The sequence below is a fragment of the Impatiens glandulifera genome, chromosome 8 (assembly GCF_907164915.1).
Source record: "Impatiens glandulifera chromosome 8, dImpGla2.1, whole genome shotgun sequence".
NCBI classification, from domain to species: domain Eukaryota; kingdom Viridiplantae; phylum Streptophyta; class Magnoliopsida; order Ericales; family Balsaminaceae; genus Impatiens; species Impatiens glandulifera.
This window is the reverse complement of record NC_061869.1, coordinates 10,908,822-10,934,678: the sequence shown is the minus strand read 5'-3', so window position 1 is coordinate 10,934,678 and position 25,857 is coordinate 10,908,822. Positions and strand designations below refer to the sequence as shown.

The 25,857-nt window shown below is 27.1% G+C and overlaps 2 protein-coding genes and 2 pseudogenes across 2 annotated transcripts; all 4 read left to right on the top strand.

Moving 5' to 3' along the window:
• The first annotated feature begins 4,968 nt into the window (after nt 1-4,968).
• Nucleotides 4,969-5,649, top strand: LOC124912977 (metalloendoproteinase 5-MMP-like). Its single transcript, XM_047453603.1, has one exon. The coding sequence runs from the start codon at nt 4,969-4,971 to the stop codon at nt 5,647-5,649; it is 681 nt and encodes a 226-aa protein (XP_047309559.1).
• Nucleotides 5,650-8,248: 2,599 nt separating this feature from the next.
• On the top strand, nt 8,249-9,053 carry LOC124912976 (annotated as a pseudogene).
• A 6,470-nt stretch (nt 9,054-15,523) lies between these two features.
• LOC124912975 (metalloendoproteinase 5-MMP-like) lies at nt 15,524-16,204 on the top strand. The gene has a single exon (XM_047453602.1). It carries the CDS (start codon nt 15,524-15,526, stop codon nt 16,202-16,204), a length of 681 nt encoding a protein of 226 aa, XP_047309558.1.
• Nucleotides 16,205-18,774: 2,570 nt separating this feature from the next.
• Nucleotides 18,775-19,579, top strand: LOC124912974 (annotated as a pseudogene).
• Nucleotides 19,580-25,857: the final 6,278 nt, after the last annotated feature.

Below are 25,857 nucleotides of genomic sequence, written 5' to 3'. Positions count from 1 at the left end.
TTTGAGATAAAATAAATATAACATTTATCTCAAATTAATTAATTTATTTTTCTTTGGCCTTTATTTTAAATTGGGATTTAATTATTACAATAATTAATTTAACTAATTATGTAATCATATATTTGCCTTAATTTTAATTATTTTAAATTTATTTATTCAAAAATAATTATTTAAAATTTATAAATTAGGTAGTTAAATTTTAGTGATTATAGTATCACTATATTATTCTAAAAACTTTGAAAAACATATGTATAAAAGTAATTGGAAAATAATTTTGAGAAGAATTTAAATTAATTTTTTTTACTATTTTGTGTTAATTTACTGGTTTATATATAGATTATTAATCCAACTGAATGAGTTAAGTTAGTGTAATATGTTAAGCATTTTTTAAATTATTAATATCTATATTATTATTTAATATATTAATTTAGTTAAATATTATAAATATAGAATTTTATAATTTTTAAAATTTGAAATAAATATCAAAATATAATTATTAAAAAAATATATGATATTTGTTAAGATATATTTTTATTTAGGAGAACGTGATTTTACTCGAAGTCTAATATTATTTTCTACTAGGCCCTTAACCTCACCTGCAGCTTTTCATTATAAGAAGTTCAATAATAATGATTATGCTAGTAAATCGTGAGCACTTCCTTGCTTCCGATAACCTCTCCACTAGAAGGCAGAATTTTTGTTAGATAAAAGTCAGCCAGTCCCAAGAAAGGCATTAAGTAACTCTCCAGGAGATATCTGTGCACAATGAGGCCTTCCTCATGAAGTTGAGGTGGGGCATAAACCATAGCAGTCAGACCTATTGAGGATGTTCAACTACTTGGAAGGCAATCCAACTTTATATTTACGCACCTGGTATGAGTCCTCCCCTTCAGTCCTTTCAGCACTTGCTGCCTAGCCTTCGGTAAAGAAAAAATGCATATCTTTACCTTACCTTGCTTACAGTATACCTTAATTTCAGCACGGTATCGATATTATAACTTTGATACCTAAGAAATATATTAACTTAAACAAAAAAAAATCAATTCAACTAAGAATAAATCAAAAACCATACCTGCAACTTTCTTTCGATCAGGAACCTTGAACTGCAGTTATGCTCCATGTAATAATCTCATAAACCTCATTCCTTCGACAAATTTAAATGACGTTTCATTGAGGATCACATACTTGTTCAATTTTATTTCACACATTTTCTGGTTAAAATTATGTGGAACCAAAATACTTTCTTGCCACATTATCTTGTTCGTCAATATTGTTTGACTTTTATAACCTCTACAAGTTCTACTTGTTTCATAGAATGGACTCAACTGACACATTTTTAATAAATGGTTTTCAACCCACTGATACTCCTAGAAACGATTAGAATCTAAGCTTGACAGTATTTGCATACCTCGATTGGTTGTATTCTTCCATCAACCAACTCTCTTGTCTATTTTCACAGTGTTCCTAAAATATTTACTCTATTTAGAAATTATAAGGAGCTTTGGTTTTAAAGTTGTTCTTACTATGTTTTAAGCCGTATTTTCTATTTGAGATAAAATTAACATCATATTAGACTTCATTAGGTCTGTTTTGAAAAAAAATCAAATAGTTATAGTGAAAAAAAATAGTTTTAAATCTTATAAAATATAAAATAGTTGTACACCTCAAACATTTTAAATTAAGCGTCATTAAATATTATATAGATTTGATTTCTTAAACCAAATAACTTTTTGATTGAATATTAATTTTATAAATTAGATATTTAATTTATAAATTTCATATTTAATCATGTTATTTTATTAATAATATTTATTAATAGAATTATATTTTATTTTATAAGGATAAATATTATTATAACATATATTTATTTTTAAATTTAAATATAAAGTTAATTGAATATATTAAATACAATAAAATGCATATTTTTGATGTAATCAAACAAATATAGGACTAAAAAGAAATAAAATAAAATAACACATAATTTTGAAGTGGAACACCTCTTTAAATAAAAGAGTAAAAATCACAAATCTTTTTAAACTTTTTAAATTTAAATATAAAGTTAATTGAATATATTAAATACAATAAAATGCATATTTTTGATGTAATCAAACAAATATAGGACTAAAAAGAAATAAAATAAAATAACACATAGTTTTGAAGTGGAACACCTCTTTAAATAAAAGAGTAAAAATCACAAAACTTTTTAAAATCAAATTCACTATTATTAAATATTACACATAAAAATTTCAAAATAAAAATTCACTATTATTAAATATTACACATAAAAAATTCAAAATATAAATAGATCTAAAGCACATATAAAAAAATTTATAAGCATAACAAAATACACTAATACTAATATGATGTTCTTGTTAGCATGGTTTAGCGTTTATTTTTCTAATTATGTTTTTTTAGATGTTTGAGAATTTTTTGAATAATTTTTGTTTATAAGATTTTATATGTTGTTCACGAATTCTGAATGAAGCCATTTTTTTAAAAAAATTTAGCACACATCTTTATATTTGTTAAAAGTTATTGATAATCTTTTTTTGACTATGAAGGTTATTTGATTAAAAAAATGCTTTGCGTTGTCTTCAAGTCATGGTAGAGAATGGAGATAAAACATCCATTATCCTTTTGTCTTTATCATGAAGATTTTTATTGCGTTTTCAAATATACAATTGAAAAGTCGATCATTTATCTTTCACCCACATTGCAGGGATGCAATTATCACACACATATATTTTACAGATTATTTATTTATTGTGTCTAAAACAAACGTGGAGTATGTCAATACCACTAAGGAAGCACTCATTCATTTTTTTTTTTTAGCAAAACAAGCCATATTCCATGAAAGGCATTAATGGAAATGGTTAGAAAAATAAAGAGAATCAACAACTAGAGAGCGCTCAATTATGATGACTTTTTGCTCTCATCCATAGAACATAAGATATGCTCTTGTTCACCCTTACATTATTCCTTTCTAGTCATATATATGAGAACAAAATTGTTTCTATGAGATATACACATGTTATTAAAAAAAATTCTCTCATATAGATAGTTGAAATATTGAAATCATCATTTATTGTTCACTCAGACTCTCATTATTATGGTTAAAAATAAGAGCATAAATGTAGGATATATCGGATCACTACAAAGTAAAAAAATACTCAAAGAAGATAAGATATTGAGACCACCATTCGATGTCATTCTAACTCACGTCTTGAATTTCCCAAAAGCAGTGTACCAATTTTATCAGATAATACTCTAAATATAATAAAACTATCTTGTAAGCACTAAAAGTATACACACCAATTTATAAAATTAAAATTAAAATAATTAATCACATGGAAAAAGTCCAATTTAAACATTTAATTACCTAATTATTATAATATTAAAAGATTAAATAATTAAGAGAAAATGTTAAAATAATAAAATAAAATTATTTAAGATAAATGTTGTACTTATTTATCTTAAAATAGTTTTAGAAAAAAAAATCAATAATTAAAATATATAATTTAGAATGAAACGAGGTACTGATCTCATCTCACAAAATTATTTATTTAACCCTAAAAATTAAAATTAATTGGTTTTAATAATAACCAAAATAATTTTAACTGATTTCTAAATAAAAAATCATTAACTACCACATTAATTTCATAATTTCTACACAATAAATTTAGGGGAATTAAACAATCCATAAAATCATTCAAACGTTTATTTACACAATAAATATTGCTCATTCATTTTCACTTATTCATAACTACTTAACATTAATGGTCTCATTGTTTTATGTTGATTTGATGAAATGCAAAGTTAGACTATTCAATTCCATGTGTTAATCAATTGACAGAATGTTTATCGTAACATTATTCAAACGTTTATTTACATTAACCATATAATCATTCAAACGTTTATTTATATTAACAATAAATATTACTCATTCATTTTCATTTTCAATAAATCCATATCTACTTACCATTATTGGTCTCGTTGTTTTATGTTGATTTAATGAAATGCAATGTTACACATTCAATACTAGCTAATTGAATAGTGTTAATCTATTGGCAGGCAATTAATTAAATATTTGACGTAACATTATTACTTTAATTTTCTAATTAGACATAAATATTAATTAAACAATTAATATTTAATTATAATTTGGATTAAAAGTTTAAATTGAGTGTGATTTTTATTTGATTTATTTATTGATCACATCCTTATTTTCATTCCGAATTAGCTTAATTCTAACTAGTTTATTTATATTTGTTTTAAGGTTTGATTTGTTTTTCCAGAAATTTATGATTTGTTGTAATTTTTTATTTGAATTGAAATAAAAATTTGTAAGTGTAGTGTTAACCTTCATGACATAGTTCATATAGTTTAACACAATTAATATCAAATATTATGTTTGTCGAATTCTTGTTTTTTTAGACATGCCTGCCCAGTTGTCCAGTTGTCCAGTTATAATATTATTTAATATTTTTTAAAAAAGAGAAAAAAAAAGACTTTTATTTACTATTATATTTAGTAGCTTTTAACTATTTTAGAATGATAAAATAGTGAAATTTATAATATTACGATCAAATAGATTTATACATAAGATTAACACAATCTTTTGATTAAAAAAAATGTCTATAATGCATAAACAGATCTGAAACAAAAATCAAGAACTAAGAAACAAATCAAATCACAAACATGAATATGGTCAAAATATGTATTCTTTTGTTACTCATTGTCTTGGACTTGTTTCTAGTTGTCCAATCATCGTCTATTAATGATAATCCATTATTATCCTTCAACTCTATGAAACATTTATTGGGTTCCAAGAGAGGTGACAAAGTTAAGAAACTTGATAAAGTGAAAAATTATCTTTCGAAATATGGTTATTTTGGTCCCTCCTCCAAGGATGGTTGTTACCGAACGAGTAGTTTCACATCGAACGACTCTAATATTTTGGATCACGCCATGGAGAAAGCAATTAAAAAATTTCAACAGTTTTTTCGTCTCAATGTTTCGGGGATTTTAGACGAGAAAACTTTGTCACTGATGGTTAAACCCCGGTGCGGCTTCCCTGATTTGGTTAATGAATGTCTCATCAAACACCGCGGGGTGAAGTTAGTTCGGGACCCTTATAAAAGTGGTTTGAACTACAATATGTATGGAAAACCTAGGTGGTCGAAACTCCGACTATCCTGGACTGTAGCACCCGGTACGCGATCAGACGCTATTAATCCAATTACTTATGCGCTTTACAGTTGGCAAAAGGTCACCAAGTTCAATTTTATAAGAAGTGCTGCTTACAGAAATACAGATATTCAAATAAGTTTCACTAGTTACCCTAGTGAGGATTATGAGCCATTTCTACAGATATCAGAAATGATCGCATACTCATATCTTCCCCCTAAAGGAAAGCTCCATTTCAGGGCAGACATTCCTTGGTGGAACGGAGCAGGGCGCCAAGCGCCTTGGGAAAGGGACATTGAAACAGTTGCGGTGCATGAGATGGGACACATACTTGGTCTTATGCATAGTAGTGATCCTTCTGCCGTAATGTGGCCATATGTAAAACGAGGGGTTACCAAAAGGAATTTACAGCATGATGACATCAACGCAATTAACGCATTGTACAACAACTTTCGTTACTAAACAAACATCTACGCAATTAATTGAAGCATTTACTAAACAAACTTTTGTAAATAAATAAATAAATAAATATGTTTGTTATATATATATATATATATATATATATATATATATATATATATATATATATATATATATATATATATATATATATATATTTCTGTAAATAATATATCACCATTATTTATAATAAATAAATTATAATCGGTGATTTAGTAAGAAAAATGTTACTAATTAAATTTATTGTTATTTTTTTGCTGTAGAAAAAATAATATAAATATCTGAATTAACCGAATAATCAAGCCTACATTTGAATCAACCTATCCGTTTAAATATGCAAGACGGGTAATGAATATTGAATTTTGTATAACTCTTTTTTAGATGCATGTTTCGTTAAGATGAAGCAACTCACGAACGCCCTTATGTAGAGCCGACAATAATATTTTTATTTAATACTTAAGATATAAGGTTTTTTTAAATAGTAGGTAAGGAGGCCTAAGACAGTGTTTGATAAACCTAAAAATTAAGATATAAATAGTAAATTTTAAATATTTGTATCTTAATATATGGAGATAAAAATTGAATTAATCAATTATAAACTTCTAAATTTTAAATACTTGATATTTGATTTCTTTTGATTGTTGTTTCAACCATCCATTTATAGTCGTACCAAACCCAAAATTAAATATGAAAGTCAGTATAATCTATTTAATCCAGGCGAATTAATTTTTTTTTTTCTGAATTATAAAGATTATAGATATTACACTATTACGGATAACAAATGAACATATCAAGCATATTAATCAAACTAATCGATGAATACCCCAATAAAAAAAATAATTATACGATATCTAAAAACTGATGGCAATACCCGATTTAAATAGAAAATTTATATATTTACAATTTTATCACGTATTATTAAAAATATAAAAATAAACAAAAAAATTATTATAAAATTTAATAAACTTTTACATATTATTTTAATTATATTAATTAATCAATTTTAAATAAACGTTACACTTCTAATATAAAAAAAAGTAATATAAAAGGAGAGTATTCATATTCATAGTTAGACACCCGCCCACACGGAGCAAGTCTAAGGAAGGCAATCTTGGATCGGTCGCCGACCAAATAGGGAAAGGAAACCTTTTCATCTTCTTCTTCCTAAATCTCACGGTCTCTTTTTTGAAATCTAAATCATTTCTTTTCTTCTTCTGGATTTATTTGTAATTAATATATAATGATAAAAATATATAAAAAAAAAATAAAAAATTATAATAATATATTAAAATAAAAAATAAAACATTCTATTTAATGTTTAAAATTCTTAATAAATCACAAATAATATATTAAAATAATAAATAAAACACTCTCATTTCATATTTTATTCACTTTGGTAAAACAACTAATTTTCTCACATATTTCATTACATATTTTTTTCCAATAAACATTTGATCTCGTGAGCTTGCACTTTCATTTTGCTTTATCAAATATTTGATTTATATTTTTTAATATTAAACATCGTGACTTCACACTTTGGTCAATCAAATATTTGATTTATATTTTTTTTTATCGAACAATCAATTGTTACCAACATATTATTCCTCGGCAAATCACATCCTAATCACATTTGGTTAAAGGGTTGTATTTGTTTTGTTATGTTGCAATTTCAAAACAAACATAACCGTTTCAAGTTTGTGGACAGATCAATCTAAAATCCGACTCAAGTATCCATTTACTCTCATATATATATATATATATATATATATATCCAAATTAACCACAACTCTCGACCTAGCAATCCGGACACTTTGAAAATTAAGTATCATTATATATATATAATTATATATATATATAAATTAGTTAGTTAAAAAGTTGAACTTATATTGTTAAAAATATTTCGCGTTAATTAAATTTAGTGTTAAATTTAAAATATAAAGTCTTATTAGCTAGTTGCACTAGTAGAAAAAATGTCTTCTGTAACGACTACTAGTAACGGCGCTCGAACACTCTTACTAATACTTTTTATCTGTAACGGTTATACTAAACCGTTACTGTTATTAGAACATCTGTAACGGCTTTATAAAACCGTTACAGATAAAAAGTTACTGTAACGGATATATGGAATTACAGTTACAGATAGTAGCGGATTAAATTTTATTTTTCGAATTAAGGGTATCAGTAACGGTTTTTGGATAATCGTTACTGATATTGCATTACTTTACAGTTTTGGGAAGAGGGCATCAGTAACGGCTTTCTACAATAACCGTTACTAATGTATTTACTGTAATAGTTTCTCAATAGCCGTTATAAATACGGCTTCAGTTAGCGTTTTGGAAAAAGGTTATCAGTAACGGTTTTCCAATTGGTTAAAGATTTATACTTATTTTTGTTAGGTTACTGAAACATATATATAGAATTTCTAATTTTAATTTTAACAGTTTTAAGTTTATAGACGGGTCAACCCACAATCCGACCCAAGTATCCATTTACTCTCACATATATATCCAAATTAACCACAGCTCTCGATCCGACAATCCAAACATTTTGAAAATTAAGCATCACTTTATATATATACATATATATATATATACATATATATATATAAAACAACAACCTAGTGGGGATCTTAAACTTCATCACCTTCCTCCTCTCGATCTCAATCCTCTAGGCAGGAGTATGGCTAATCAATCAAGGCGTCAACGAATGCGAGTATTTTCTAGAAAACCCATTAATAGCACTTGGAGACTTTCTAATGCTCATTTTCCTAGCAGGTCTAATCGGTGCCTATTGTCACGTCACCTTGTTACTCTAGGTTTACCTTCTCGACATGTTCATCCTCATTCTCTTCCGCTTCACCATCTTCGCTTTCATTGTCACCAACAAAGGAGCCGGTGAAAATCTCTCTAGCAAGGGTTACAAAGAGTATTGTCTCGACGACTACTCAAATTGGCTTCAGAAACGCGTTAACAGCCCTAAGAATTGGAACAAAATACAGAGTTGTTTACAGGATAGAAATGTTTACAAGAGCTTGATCAAATCTCAAACCACCCATGTTGATCAGTTCTTTAGGGAATACTTATCTTCTCTACCGTCTGGTTGATGTAAACCGTCGAATGACTGTATATTCGAATATGTAAGCCTTACGAATTAGAATCAGACGGGCAATTCAATCATCGATGGCAACCCTGATTGCAAAGTGTAGAGGAATGATGAGAATTTATTGTGCTATGGTTGTCGGTCTTGTAAGGCGGGTCTGTTGTATAATTTGAAACATGATTGGAAGAAGGTGGCGATGGTGAACATTGTATTCATCGTCTTCCTTATTATCGTTTATTCGATTGGCTTCTTTCAGGAACATCATGAAGGATAATCATCGCCATTATTATCCGACCGGTAAAATATAGTTAGATCATTATTATTATTGTAACCTCTTTATCTCTTCACTGGTGAAAAAGAGATCAAAATCGAGATCGATTTTATATCAACTTCGGTTTTATATGAAGAAGCGCTTCCAGTTTTATAATTGAGATCGGTATTTATGAGATTAGTAGTTTATGCGATCGGTTTCTATAAATACGCATCCGGTTTGTTTATGAGATCAGTTTCTATAAACACGCGTCGGGGAGTTTATGAGATCGGTTTCTATAAACACGCGTCTAGCAGTTTATGAGATCGATTTCTATAAACACGCATCCGATAGTTTATGAGATCGGGTTCTATAAACACGCGTCCGATTTGTTTATGAGATCGGTTTCTATAAACACGCGACCAGTTTGTTTATGAGATCGGTAGTTTATGAGATCGGTTTCTATAAACACGCGACTGATAGTTTATGAGATCGGTTTTATTCAAGCGTCTCAAGTATTTTACCACTTTGGTTCTACATAAGGCGCTTCCAGTATCTTCCAAGTTCGGCATTTTGGGTAAACGCTTTCTAGTACCTGATCAATCTCAGCTCCAAATTGAGCATTCGTCATGGCCAATCTAGCAAAGCAACATATCACCAATTTGGGATGGCCAGCCTGACACAGCAGTAGAGACAAACCTAAAGAAGACTGCCACATACCAAGATTATTCAAATCATCTGCAATGAAAGTTCCTAGTACAACAAGCTCCATTAATGAATTATTGGCCCATTATCATAAAGTACAGACAAGATCAAAGGAGGATATTCTTTGATGTACTATTCTAGACTCAACCAATCAAATTAGAACAGGTTTCCTTTGAAGCAAATATATTCGTTGGCTACCTGCCTATTTAAGGAGCAGTTGGAAGTCAAAATTGACATTAGTTTTTAATTGAACATACGAGAGTTACAAGAAATATCAGTGTAATCATTCTCAAAAAGCTCACAAGTTTATTAGAGTTTTAAAGTTGTATTACATACTGCCTATTTTGGGTGAGTATTCAGTATTGTAAGTTGACATAATCTGTTTTTGTTGTGCTAGGAGTTCGGAAACAGGTAGTGTTTAAGTCCTAGTTGTTCGACTGAGTTTGTACAAATATTGTATTAAACCAAATCTTCTAGTAAATATCTTTCTCAAGGTTGAGAAGAAGGGATGATGTATGAGCTTTTACTCCGAAGATCCATAAATCTCTTATGTCTTGTGTTTCTTTCCTTGATTCCCAGTTACTTTCTGCTTCAAGTCCAAACAAACATTTACGCACTTGAACTCGGTACAAGAGTTTGTGAAGACTTGTGTAGAATAGAAACTAGATATTAACTTCTAACAGAGTTAATATCGAAGTAGTGTGTGTAATCGTCCAACATAGTCAGACCACAATCTCTATTATTGTACCTGATCCTAACATAAAATAGGTACAACATTTATCCTAAATTATTTATTTAATTTTTTGAGTCCTTAAAATTAATTTGAGATAAAATAAATATAACATTTATCTCAAATTAATTAATTTATTTTTCTTTGGCCTTTATTTTAAATTGGGATTTAATTATTACAATAATTAATTTAACTAATTATGTAATCATATTTTTGCCTTAATTTTAATTATTTTAAATTTATTTATTCAAAAATAATTATTTAAAATTTATAAATTAGGTAGTTAAATTTTAGTGATTATAGTATCACTCTATTATTCTAAAAACTTTGAAAAACATATGTATAAAAGTAATTGGAAAATAATTTTGAGAAGAATTTAAATTAATTTTTTTACTATTTTGTGTTGATTTACTGGTTTATATATAGATTATTAATCCAACTGAATGAGTTAAGTTAGTGTAATATGTTAAGCATTTTTTAAATTATTAATATCTATATTATTATTTAATATATTAATTTAGTTAAATATTATAAATATAGAATTTTATAATTTTTAAAATTTGAAATAAATATCAAAATATAATTATTAAAAAAATATATGATATTTGTTAAGATATATTTTTATTTAGGAGAACGTGATTTTACTCGAAGTCTAATATTATTTTCTACTAGGCCCAGAGATAGTGATAATAAGGATACCTATAAAAAAAGTATTAACCTCACCTGCAGCTTTTCATTATAAGAAGTTCAATAATAATGATTTTTCTAGTAAATCGTGAGCACTTCCTTGCTTCCGATAACCTCTCCACTAGAAGGCAGAATTGTTGTTAGATAGAAGTCAGCCAGTCCCAAGAAAGGCATTAAGTAGCTCTCTAGGAGATATCTGTGCACAATGAGGCCTTCCTCATGAAGTTGAGGTGGGGCATCAACCATAGCAGTCGGACCTATTGAGGATGTTCAACTACTTGGAAGGCAATCCAACTTTATATTTACGCACCTGGTATGAGTCCTCCCCTTCAGTCCTTTCAGCACTTGCTGCCTAGCCTTCGGTAAAGAAAAAATGCATATCTTTACCTTACCTTGCTTACAGTATACCTTAATTTCAGCACGGTATCGATATTATACCTTTGATACCTAAGAAACATATTAACTTAAACAAAAAAAATCAATTCAACTAAGAATAAATCAAAAACCATACCTGCAACTTTCTTTCGATCAGGAACCTTGAACTGCAGTTATGCTCCATGTAATAATCTCATAAACCTCATTCCTTCGACAAATTTAAATGACGCTTTATTGAGGATCACATACTTGTTCAATTTTATTTCACACATTTTCTGGTTAAAATTATGTGGAACCAAAATACTTTCTTGCCACATTATCTTGTTCGTCAATATAGTTTGACTTTTATAACCTCTACAAGTTCTACTTGTTTCATAGAATGGACTCAACTGACTCATTTTTAATAAATGGTTTTCAACCCACTGATACTCCTAGAAACGATTAGAATCTAAGCTTGACAGTATTTGCATACCTCGATTGGTTGTATTCTTCCATCAACCAACTCTCTTGTCTATTTTCACAGTGTTCCTAAAATATTTACTCTATTTAGAAGTTATAAGGAGCTTTGGTTTTAAAGTTGTTCTTACTATGTTTTAAGCCGTATTTTCTATTTGAGATAAACTTAACATCATATTAGACTTCATTAGGTCTGTTTTGAAAAAAAATCAAATACTTATAGTGAAAAAAAATAGTTTTAAATCTTATAAAATATAAAATATTTGTACACCTCAAACATTTTAAATTAAGCGTCATTAAATATTATATAGATTTGATTTCTTAAACCAAATAACTTTTTGATTGAATATTAGTTTTATAAATTAGATATTTAATTTATAAATTTCATATTTAATCATGTTATTTTATTAATAATATTTATTAATATAATTATATTTTATTTTATAAGGATAAATATTATTATAACATATATTTATTTTTAAATTTAAATATAAAGTTAATTGAATATATTAAATACAATAAAATGCATATTTTTGATGTAATCAAACAAATATAGGACTAAAAAGAAATAAAATAAAATAACACATAATTTTGAAGTGGAACACCTCTTTAAATAAAAGAGTAAAAATCACAAAACTTTTTAAACTTTTTAAATTTAAATATAAAGTTAATTGAATATATTAAATACAATAAAATGCATATTTTTGATGTAATCAAACAAAAATAGGACTAAAAAGAAATAAAATAAAATAACACATAATTTTGAAGTGGAACACCTCTTTAAATAAAAGAGTAAAAATCACAAAACTTTTTAAAATCAAATTCACTATTATTAAATATTACACATAAAAATTTCAAAATAAAAATTCACTATTATTAAATATTACACATAAAAAATTCAAAATATAAATAGATCTAAAGCACATATAAAAAAAATTTATAAGCATAACAAAATACACTAATACTAATATGATGTTCTTGTTAGCATGGTTTAGCGTTTATTTTTCTAATTAGTTTTTTTAAATGTTTGAGAATTTTTTGAATCATTTTTGTTTATAAGATTTTATATGTTGTTCACAAATTCTGAATGAAGTCATTTTTTTAAAAAAATTTAGCACACATCTTTATATTTGTTAAAAGTTATTGATAATCTTTTTTTGACTATGAAGTTTATTTGATTAAAAAAATGCTTTGCGTTGTCTTCAAGTCATGGTAGAGAATGGAGATAAAACATCCATTATCCTTTTGTCTTTATCATGAAGATTTTTATTGCGTTTTCAAATATACAATTGAAAAGTCGATCATTTATCTTTCACCCACATTGCAGGGATGCAGTTATCACACACATATATTTTACAGATTATTTATTTATTGTGTCTAAAACAAACGTGGAGTATGTCAATACCACTAAGGAAGCACTCATTCATTTTTTTTTAGCAAAACAAGCCATATTCCATGAAAGGCATTAATGGAAATGGTTAGAAAAATAAAGAGAATCAACAACTAGAGAGTGCTCAATTATGATGACCTTTTTGCTCTCATCCATAGAACATAAGATATGCTCTTGTTCACCTTACATTATTCCTTTCTAGTCATATATATGAGAACAAAATTGTTTCTATGAGATATACACATGTTATTAAAAAAAATTCTCTCATATAGATAGTTGAAATATTGAAATCTTCATTTATTGTTCACTCAGACTCTCATTATTATGGTTAAAAATAAGAGCATAAATGTAGGATATATCGGATCACTACAAAGTAAAAAAATACTCAAAGAAGATAAGATACTGAGACCACCATTCGATGTCATTCTAACTAACGTCTTGAATTTCCCAAAAGCAGTGTACCAATTTTATCAGATAATACTCTAAATATAATAAAACTATCTTGTAAGCACTAAAAGTTTACACACCAATTTATAAAATTAAAATTAAAATAATTAATCACATGGAAAAAGTCCAATTTAAACATTTAATTACCTAATTATTATAATATTACAAGATTAAATAATTAAGAGAAAATGTTAAAATAATAAAATAAAATTATTTAAGATAAATGTTGTACTTATTTATCTTAAAATAGTTTTAGAAAAAAATCAATGATTAAAATATATAATTTAGAATGAAACGAGGTACTCATCTCATCTCACAAAATTATTTATTTAACCCTAAAAATTAAAATTAATTGGTTTTAATAATAACCAAAATAATTTTAACTGATTTCTAAATAAAAAATCATTAACTACCACATTAATTTCATAATTTCTACACAATAAATTTATGAGAATTAAACAATCCATAAAATCATTCAAACGTTTATTTACACAGTAAATATTGCTCATTCATTTTCACTTGATTCATAACTACTTAACATTAATGGTCTCATTGTTTTATGTTGATTTGATGAAATGCAAAGTTAGACTATTCAATTTCATGCGTTAATCAATTGGCAGAATGTTTATCGTAACATTATTCAAACGTTTATTTACATTAACCATATACTCATTCAAACGTTTATTTATATTAACAATAAATATTACTCATTCATTTTCATTTTCAATAAATCCATATCTACTTACCATTATTGGTCTCGTTGTTTTATGTTGATTTAATGAAATGCAATGTTACACATTCAATACTAGCTAATTGAATAGTGTTAATCAATTGGCAGGCAATTAATTAAATATTTGACGTAACATTATTACTTTAATTTTCTAATTAGACATAAATATTAATTAAACAATTAATATTTAATTATAATTTGGATTAAAAGTTTAAATTGAGTGTGATTTTTATTTGATTTATTTATTGATCACATCCTTATTTTCATTCCAAATTAGCTTAATTCTAACTAGTTTATTTATATTTGTTTTATATTTTTATGTTATGGTTTGATTTGTTTTTCCAGAAATTTATGATTTGTTGTAATTTTTTATTTGAATTGAAATAAAAATTTGTAAGTGTAGTGTTAACCTTCATGACATAGTTCATATAGTTTAACACAATTAATATCAAATATTATGTTGTGTCGAATTCTTGTTTTTTTATACATGCCTGGCCAGTTGTCCAGTTATAATATTATTTAATATTTTTTAAAAAAGAGAAAAAAAAAACTTTTATTTACTATAATATTTAGTAGCTTTTAACTATTTTAGAATGATAAAATAGTGAAATTTATAATATTACGATCAAATAGATTTATACATAAGATTAACACAATCTTTTGATTAAAAAAATGTCTATAAAATGCATAAACAGATCGTGAAACAAAAATCAAGAACTAAGAAACAAATCAAATCACAAACATGAATATGGTCAAAATATGTATTCTTTTGTTACTCATTGTCTTGGACTTCTAGTTGTCCAATCATCGTCTATTAATGATAATCCATTATTATCCTTCAACTTTATGAAACATTTATTGGGTTCTAAGAGAGGTGACAAAGTTAAGAAACTTGATAAAGTGAAAAATTATCTTTCGAAATATGGTTATTTTGGTCCCTCCTCCAAGGATGGTTGTTACCGAACGAGTAGTTTCACATCGAACGACTCTAATATTTTGGATCACGCCATGGAGAAAGCAATTAAAAAATTTCAACAGTTTTTTCGTCTCAATGTTTCGGGGATTTTAGACGAGAAAACTTTGTCACTGATGGTTAAACCCCGGTGCGGCTTCCCTGATTTGGTTAATGAATGTCTCATCAAACACCGCGGGGTGAAGTTAGTTCGGGACCCTTATAAAAGTGGTTTGAACTACAATATGTATGGAAAACCTAGGTGGTCGAAACTCCGACTATCCTGGACTGTAGCACCCGGTACGCGATCAGACGCTATTAATCCAATTACTTATGCGCTTTACAGTTGGCAAAAGGTCACCAAGTTCAATTTTATAAGAAGTGCTGCTTACAGAAATACAGATATTCAAATAAGTTTCACTAGTTACCCTAGTGAGGATTATGAGCCATTTCTACAGATATCAGAAATGATCGCATACTCATATCTTCCCCCTAAAGGAAAGCTCCATTTCAGGGCAGACATTCCTTGGTGGAACGGAGCAGGGCGCCAAGCGCCTTGGGAAAGGGACATTGAAACAGTTGCGGTGCATGAGATGGGACACATACTTGGTCTTATGCATAGTAGTGATCCTTCTGCCGTAATGTGGCCATATGTAAAACGAGGGGTTACCAAAAGGAATTTACAGCATGATGACATCAACGCAATTAACGCATTGTACAACAACTTTCGTTACTAAACAAACATCTACGCAATTAATTGAAGCATTTACTAAACAAACTTTTGTAAATAAATAAATAAATAAATATGTTTGTTATATATATATATATATATATATATATATTTCTGTAAATAATATATCACCATTATTTATAATAAATAAATTATAATCGGTGATTTAGTAAGAAAAATGTTACTAATTAAATTTATTGTTATTTTTTTTGCTGAAGAAAAAAATAATTTAAATATCTGAATTAACCAAACAATCAAGCCTACATTCGAATCAAACGATCCGTTTAAATATGCAAGACGGGTAATGACTATTGAATTTTGTATAACTATTTTTTAGATACATGTTTCGTTAAGATGAAGCAACTCACGAACGCCCTTATGTAGAGCCGACAATAATATTTTTTATTTAATACTTAAGATATAAGGTTTTTTTAAATAGTAGGTAAGGAGGCCTAAGACAGTGTTTGATAAACCTAAAAATTAAGATATAAATAGTAAATTTTAAATATTTGTATCTTAATATATGGAGATAAAAATTGAATTAATCAAATATAAACTTCTAAATTTTAAATACTTGATATTTGATTTCTTTTGATTGTTGTTTCAACCATCCATTTATAGTCGTACCAAACCCAAAATTAAATATGAAAGTCAGTATAATCTACTTAATCCAGGCGAATTAATTTTTTTTTTCTGAACTATAAAGATTATAGATATTACACTATTACGGATAACAAATGAACATATCAAGCATATTAATCAAACTAATCGATGAATACCCCAATAAAATAAAATAATTATACGATATCTAAAAACTGATGGCAATACCCGATTTAAATAGAAAATTTATATATTTACAATTTTATCACGTATTATTAAAAATATAAAAATAAACAAAAAAATTATTATAAAATTTAATAAACTTTTACATATTATTTTAATTATATTAATTAATCAATTTTAAATAAACGTTACACTTCTAATATAAAAAAAAGTAATATAAAAGGAGAGTATTCATATTCATAGTTAGACACCCGCCCACACGGAGCAAGTCTAAGGAAGGCAATCTTGGATCGGTCGCCGACCAAATAGGGAAAGGAAACCTTTTCATCTTCTTCTTCCTAAATCTCACGGTCTCTTTTTTGAAATCCAAATCATTTCTTTTCTTCTTCTGGATTTATTTGTAATTAATATATAATGATAAAAATATATAAAAAAAAATAAAAAATTATAATAATATATTAAAATAAAAAATAAAACATTCTATTTAATGTTTAAAATTCTTAATAAATCACAAATAATATATTAAAATAATAAATAAAACACTCTCATTTCATATTTTATTCACTTTGGTAAAACAACTAATTTTCTCACATATTTCATTACATATTTTTTTCCAATAAACATTTGATCTCGTGAGCTTGCACTTTCATTTTGCTTTATCAAATATTTGATTTATATTTTTTAATATTAAACATCGTGACTTCACACTTTGGTCAATCAAATATTTGATTTATATTTTTTTTATCGAACAATCAATTGTTACCAACATATTATTCCTCGGCAAATCACATCCTAATCACATTTGGTTAAAGGGTTGTATTTGTTTTGTTATGTTGCAATTTCAAAACAAACATAACCGTTTCAAGTTTGTGGACAGATCAATCTAAAATCTGACTCAAGTATCCATTTACTCTCATATATATATATATATATATATATATATATATATATATATATATATATATCCAAATTAACCACAACTCTCGACCTAGCAATCCGGACACTTTGAAAATTAAGTATCATTATATATATATAATTATATATATATATAAATTAGTTAGTTAAAAAGTTGAACTTATATTGTTAAAAATATTTCGCGTTAATTAAATTTAGTGTTAAATTTAAAATATAAAGTCTTATTAGCTAGTTGCACTAGTAGAAAAAATGTCTTCTGTAACGATTACTAGTAACGGCGCTCGAACACTCTTACTAATACTTTTTATCTGTAACGGTTATACTAAACCGTTACTGTTATTAGAACATCAGTAACGGCTTTATAAAACCGTTACAGATAAAAAGTTACTGTAACGGATATATGGAATTACAGTTACAGATAGTAGCGGCTTAAATTTTATTTTTCGAATTAAGGGTATCAGTAACGGTTTTTGGATAATCGTTACTGATATTGCATTACTTTACAGTTTTGGGAAGAGGGCATCAGTAACGGCTTTCTACAATAACCGTTACTAATGTATTTACTGTAATAGTTTCTCAATAGCCGTTATAAATACGGCTTCAGTTAGCATTTTGGGAAAAGGTTATCAGTAACGGCTTTCCAATTGGTTAAAGATTTATACTTATTTTTGTTAGGTTACCGAAACATATATATAGAATTTCTAATTTTAATTTTAACAGTTTTAAGTTTATAGACGGGTCAACCCACAATCCGACCCAAGTATCCATTTACTCTCACATATATATCCAAATTAACCACAGCTCTCGACCCGACAATCCAAACATTTTGAAAATTAAGCATCACTTTATATATATACATATATATATATACATATATATATATAAAACAACAACCTAGTGGGGATTTTAAACTTCATCACCTTCCTCCTCTCGATCTCAATCCTCTAGGCAAGAGTATGGCTAATCAATCAAGGCGTCAACGAATGCGAGCATTTTCTAGAAAACCCATTAATAGCACTTGGAGACTTTCTAATGCTCATTTTCCTAGCAGGTCTAATCGGTGCCTATTGTCACGTCACCTTGTTACTCTAGGTTTACCTTCTCGACATGTTCATCCTCATTCTCTTCCGCTTCACCATCTTCGCTTTCATTGTCACCAACAAAGGAGCCGGTGAAAATCTCTCTAGCAAGGGTTACAAAGAGTATCGTCTCGACGACTACTCAAATTGGCTTCAGAAACGCGTTAACAGCCCTAAGAATTGGATCAAAATACAGAGTTGTTTACAGGATAGAAATATTTACAAGAGCTTGATCAAATCTCAAACCACCCATGTTGATCAGTTCTTTAGGGAATACTTATCTTCTCTACCGTCTGGTTGCTGTAAACCGTCGAATGACTGTATATTCGAATATGTAAGCCTTACGAATTAGAATCAGACGGGCAATTCAATCATCGATGGCAACCCTGATTGCAAAGTGTAGAGGAATGATGAGAATTTATTGTGCTATGGCTGTCGGTCTTGTAAGGCGGGTCTGTTGTATAATTTGAAACATGATTGGAAGAAGGTGGCGATGGTGAACATTGTATTCATCGTCTTCCTTATTATCGTTTATTCGATTGGCTTCTTTCAGGAACATCATGAAGGATAATCATCGCCATTATTATCCGACCGGTAAAATATAGTTAGATCATTATTATTATTGTAACCTCTTTATCTCTTCACTGGTGAAAAAGAGATCAAAATCGAGATCGATTTTATATCAACTTCGGTTTTATATGAAGAAGCGCTTCCAGTTTTATAATTGAGATCGGTATTTATGAGATTAGTAGTTTATGTGATCGGTTTCTATAAACACGCATCCGGTTTGTTTATGAGATCAGTTTCTATAAACACGCGTCGGGGAGTTTATGAGATTTGTTTCTATAAACACGCGTCTAGCAGTTTATGAGATCGATTTCTATAAACACGCATCCGATAGTTTATGAGATCGGTTTCTATAAACACGCGTCCGATTTGTTTATGAGATCGGTTTCTATAAACACGCGACCAGTTTGTTTATGAGATCGGTAGTTTATGTGATCAGTTTCTATAAACACGCGACCGATAGTTTATGAGATCGGTTTTATTCAAGCGTCTCAAGTATTTTACCACTTTGGTTCTACATAAGGCGCTTCCAGTATCTTCCAAGTTCGGCATTTTGGGTAAACGCTTTCTAGTACCTGATCAATCTCAGCTCCAAATTGAGCATTCGTCATGGGCAATCTAGCAAAGCAACATATCACCAATTTGGGATGGCCAGCCTGACACAGCAGTAGAGACAAACCTAAAGAAGACTGCCACATACCAAGATTATTCAAATCATCTGCAATGAAAGTTCCTAGTACAACAAGCTCCATTAATGAATTATTGGCCCATTATCATAAAGTACAGACAAGATCAAAGGAGGATATTCTTTGATGTACTATTCTAGACTCAACCAATCAAATTAGAACATGTGTCCTTTGAAGCAAATATATTCGTTGGCTACCTGCCTATTTAAGGAGCAGTTGGAAGTCAAAATTGACATTAGTTTTTAATTAAACATACGAGAGTTACAAGAAATATCAGTGTAATCATTCTCAAAAAGCTCACAAGTTTATTAGAGTTTTAAAGTTGTATTACATACTGCCTATTTTGGATGAGTATTCAGTATTATAAGTTGACATAATCTGTTTTTGTTGTGCTAGGAGTTCGGAAACAGGTAGTGTTTAAGTCCTAGTTGTCCGACTGAGTTTGTACAAATATTGTATTAAACCAAATCTTCTAGTAAATATCTTTCTCAAGGTTGAGAAGAAGGGATGACGTATGAGCTTTTACTCCGAAGATCCATAAATCTCTTATGTCTTGTGTTTCTTTCCTTGATTCCCAGTTACTTTCTGCTTCAAGTCCAAACAAACATTTACGCACTTGAACTCGGTACAAGAGTTTGTGAAGACTTGTGTAGAATAGAAACTAGATATTAACTTCTAACAGAGTTAATATCGAAGTAGTGTGTAATCGTCCAACATAGTCAGACCACAATCTCTATTATTGTACCTGATCCTAACATAAAATAGGTACAACATTTATCCTAAATTATTTATTTAATTTTTTGAGTCCTTAAAATTAATTTGAGATAAAATAAATATAACATTTATCTCAAATTAATTAATTTATTTTTCTTTGGCCTTTATTTTAAATTGGGATTTAATTATTACAATAATTAATTTAACTAATTATGTAATCATATATTTGCCTTAATTTTAATTATTTTAAATTTATTTATTCAAAAATAATATTTAAAATTTATAAATTAGGTAGTTAAATTTTAGTGATTATAGTATCACTATATTATTCTAAAAACTTTGAAAAACATATGTATAAAAGTAATTGGAAAATAATTTTGAGAAGAATTTAAATTAATTTTTTTTACTATTTTGTGTTGATTTACTGGTTTATATATAGATTATTAATCCAACTGAATGAGTTAAGTTAGTGTAATATGTTAAGCATTTTTTAAATTATTAATATCTATATTATTATTTAATATATTAATTTAGTTATATATTATAAATATAGAATTTTATAATTTTTAAAATTTGAAATAAATATCAAAATATAATTATTAAAAAAATATATGATATTTGTTAAGATATATTTTTATTTAGGAGAACGTGATTTTACTCGAAGTCTAATATTATTTTCTACTAGGCCCTTAACCTCACCTGCAGCTTTTCATTATAAGAAGTTCAATAATAATGATTATGCTAGTAAATCGTGAGCACTTCCTTGCTTCCGATAACCTCTCCACTAGAAGGCAGAATTTTTGTTAGATAGAAGTCAGCCAGTCCCAAGAAAGGCATTAAGTAGCTCTCCAGGAGATATCTGTGCACAATGAGGCCTTCCTCATGAAGTTGAGGTGGGGCATCAACCATAGCAGTCAGACCTATTGAGGATGTTCAACTACTTGGAAGGCAATCCAACTTTATATTTACGCACCTGGTATGAGTCCTCCCCTTCAGTCCTTTCAGCACTTGCTGCCTAGCCTTCGGTAAAGAAAAAATGCATATCTTTACCTTACATTGCTTACAGTATACCTTAATTTCAGCACGGTATCGATATTATAACTTTGATACCTAAGAAATATATTAACTTAAACAAAAAAAAATCAATTCAACTAAAAATAAATCAAAAACCATACCTGCAACTTTCTTTCGATCAGGAACCTTGAACTGCAGTTATGCTCCATATAATAATCTCATAAACCTCATTCCTTCGACAAATTTAAATGACGTTTCATTGAGGATCACATACTTGTTCAATTTTATTTCACACATTTTCTGGTTAAAATTGTGTGGAACCAAAATACTTTCTTGCCACCTTATCTTGTTCGTCAATATTGTTTGACTTTTATAACCTCTACAAGTTCTACTTGTTTCATAGAATGGACTCAACTGACACATTTTTAATAAATGGTTTTCAACCCACTGATACTCCTAGAAACGATTAGAATCTAAGCTTGACAGTATTTGCATACCTCGATTGGTTGTATTCTTCCATCAACCAACTCTCTTGTCTATTTTCACAGTGTTCCTAAAATATTTACTCTATTTAGAAATTATAAGGAGCTTTGGTTTTAAAGTTGTTCTTACTATGTTTTAAGCCGTATTTTCTATTTGAGATAAACTTAACATCATATTAGACTTCATTAGGTCTGTTTTGAAAAAAAAATCAAATAGTTATAGTGAAAAAAAATAGTTTTAAATCTTATAAAATATAAAATAGTTGTACACCTCAAACATTTTAAATTAAGCGTCATTAAATATTATATAGATTTGATTTCTTAAACCAAATAACTTTTTGATTGAATATTAATTTTATAAATTAGATATTTAATTTATAAATTTCATATTTAATCATGTTATTTTATTAATAATATTTATTAATAGAATTATATTTTATTTTATAATGATAAATATTATTATAACATATATTTATTTTTAAATTTAAATATAAAGTTAATTGAATATATTAAATACAATAAAATGCATATTTTTGATGTAATCAAACAAATATAGGACTAAAAAGAAATAAAATAAAATAACACATAATTTTGAAGTGGAACACCTCTTTAAATAAAAGAGTAAAAATCACAAATCTTTTTAAACTTTTTAAATTTAAATATAAAGTTAATTGAATATATTAAATACAATAAAATGCATATTTTTGATGTAATCAAACAAATATAGGACTAAAAAGAAATAAAATAAAATAACACATAGTTTTGAAGTGGAACACCTCTTTAAATAAAAGAGTAAAAATCACAAAACTTTTTAAAATCAAATTCACTATTATTAAATATTACACATAAAAATTTCAAAATAAAAATTCACTATTATTAAATATTACACATAAAAAATTCAAAATATAAATAGATCTAAAGCACATATAAAAAAATTTATAAGCATAACAAAATACACTAATACTAATATGATGTTCTTGTTAGCATGGTTTAGCGTTTATTTTTCTAATTATGTTTTTTTAGATGTTTGAGAATTTTTTGAATAATTTTTGTTTATAAGATTTTATATGTTGTTCACGAATTCTGAATGAAGCCATTTTTTTAAAAAAATTTAGCACACATCTTTATATTTGTTAAAAGTTATTGATAATCTTTTTTTGACTATGAAGGTTATTTGATTAAAAAAATGCTTTGCGTTGTCTTCAAGTCATGGTAGAGAATGGAGATAAAACATCCATTATCCTTTTGTCTTTATCATGAAGATTTTTATTGCGTTTTCAAATATACAATTGAAAAGTCGATCATTTATCTTTCACCCACATTGCAGGGATGCAATTATCACACACATATATTTTACAGATTATTTATTTATTGTGTCTAAAACAAACGTGGAGTATGTCAATACCACTAAGGAAGCACTCATTCATTTTTTTTTTTAGCAAAACAAGCCATATTCCATGAAAGGCATTAATGGAAATGGTTAGAAAAATAAAGAGAATCAACAACTAGAGAGCGCTCAATTATGATGACCTTTTTGCTCTCATCCATAGAACATAAGATATGCTCTTGTTCACCTTACATTATTCCTTTCTAGTCATATATATGAGAACAAAATTGTTTCTATGAGATATACACATGTTATTAAAAAAAATTCTCTCATATAGATAGTTGAAATATTGAAATCATCATTTATTGTTCACTCAGACTCTCATTATTATGGTTAAAAATAAGAGCATAAATGTAGGATATATCGGATCACTACAAAGTAAAAAAATACTCAAAGAAGATAAGATATTGAGACCACCATTCGATGTCATTCTAACTCACGTCTTGAATTTCCCAAAAGTAGTGTACCAATTTTATCAGATAATACTCTAAATATAATAAAACTATCTTGTAAGCACTAAAAGTATACACACCAATTTATAAAATTAAAATTAAAATAATTAATCACATGGAAAAAGTCCAATTTAAACATTTAATTACCTAATTATTATAATATTAAAAGATTAAATAATTAAGAGAAAATGTTAAAATAATAAAATAAAATTATTTAAGATAAATGTTGTACTTATTTATCTTAAAATAGTTTTAGAAAAAAAAATCAATAATTAAAATATATAATTTAGAATGAAACGAGGTACTGATCTCATCTCACAAAATTATTTATTTAACCCTAAAAATTAAAATTAATTGGTTTTAATAATAACCAAAATAATTTTAACTGATTTCTAAATAAAAAATCATTAACTACCACATTAATTTCATAATTTCTACACAATAAATTTAGGGGAATTAAACAATCCATAAAATCATTCAAACGTTTATTTACACAATAAATATTGCTCATTCATTTTCACTTATTCATAACTACTTAACATTAATGGTCTCATTGTTTTATGTTGATTTGATGAAATGCAAAGTTAGACTATTCAATTCCATGTGTTAATCAATTGACAGAATGTTTATCGTAACATTATTCAAACGTTTATTTACATTAACCATATAATCATTCAAACGTTTATTTATATTAACAATAAATATTACTCATTCATTTTCATTTTCAATAAATCCATATCTACTTACTATTATTGGTCTCGTTGTTTTATGTTGATTTAATGAAATGCAATGTTACACATTCAATACTAGCTAATTGAATAGTGTTAATCTATTGGCAGGCAATTAATTAAATATTTAACGTAACATTATTACTTTAATTTTCTAATTAGACATAAATATTAATTAAACAATTAATATTTAATTATAATTTGGATTAAAAGTTTAAATTGAGTGTGATTTTTATTTGATTTATTTATTGATCACATCCTTATTTTCATTCCGAATTAGCTTAATTCTAACTAGTTTATTTATATTTGTTTTAAGGTTTGATTTGTTTTTCCAGAAATTTATGATTTGTTGTAATTTTTTATTTGAATTGAAATAAAAATTTGTAAGTGTAGTGTTAACCTTCATGACATAGTTCATATAGTTTAACACAATTAATATCAAATATTATGTTGTGTCGAATTCTTGTTTTTTTAGACATGCCTGCCCAGTTGTCCAGTTATAATATTATTTAATATTTTTTAAAAAAGAGAAAAAAAAAATACTTTTATTTACTATTATATTTAGTAGCTTTTAACTATTTTAGAATGATAAAATAGTGAAATTTATAATATTACGATCAAATAGATTTATACATAAGATTAACACAATCTTTTGATTAAAAAAAATGTCTATAAAATGCATAAACAGATCGTGAAACAAAAATCAAGAACTAAGAAACAAATCAAATCACAAACATGAATATGGTCAAAATATGTATTCTTTTGTTACTCATTGTCTTGGACTTGTTTCTAGTTGTCCAATCATCGTCTATTAATGATAATCCATTATTATCCTTCAACTCTATGAAACATT

Excerpts from the sequence above, each read along its gene's own strand:
- LOC124912975 (XM_047453602.1), top strand. The coding sequence starts at position 15,524 with ATGGAGAAAGCAATTAAAAAATTTCAACAGTTTTTTCGTCTCAATGTT.
- LOC124912977 (XM_047453603.1), top strand. The coding sequence starts at position 4,969 with ATGGAGAAAGCAATTAAAAAATTTCAACAGTTTTTTCGTCTCAATGTT.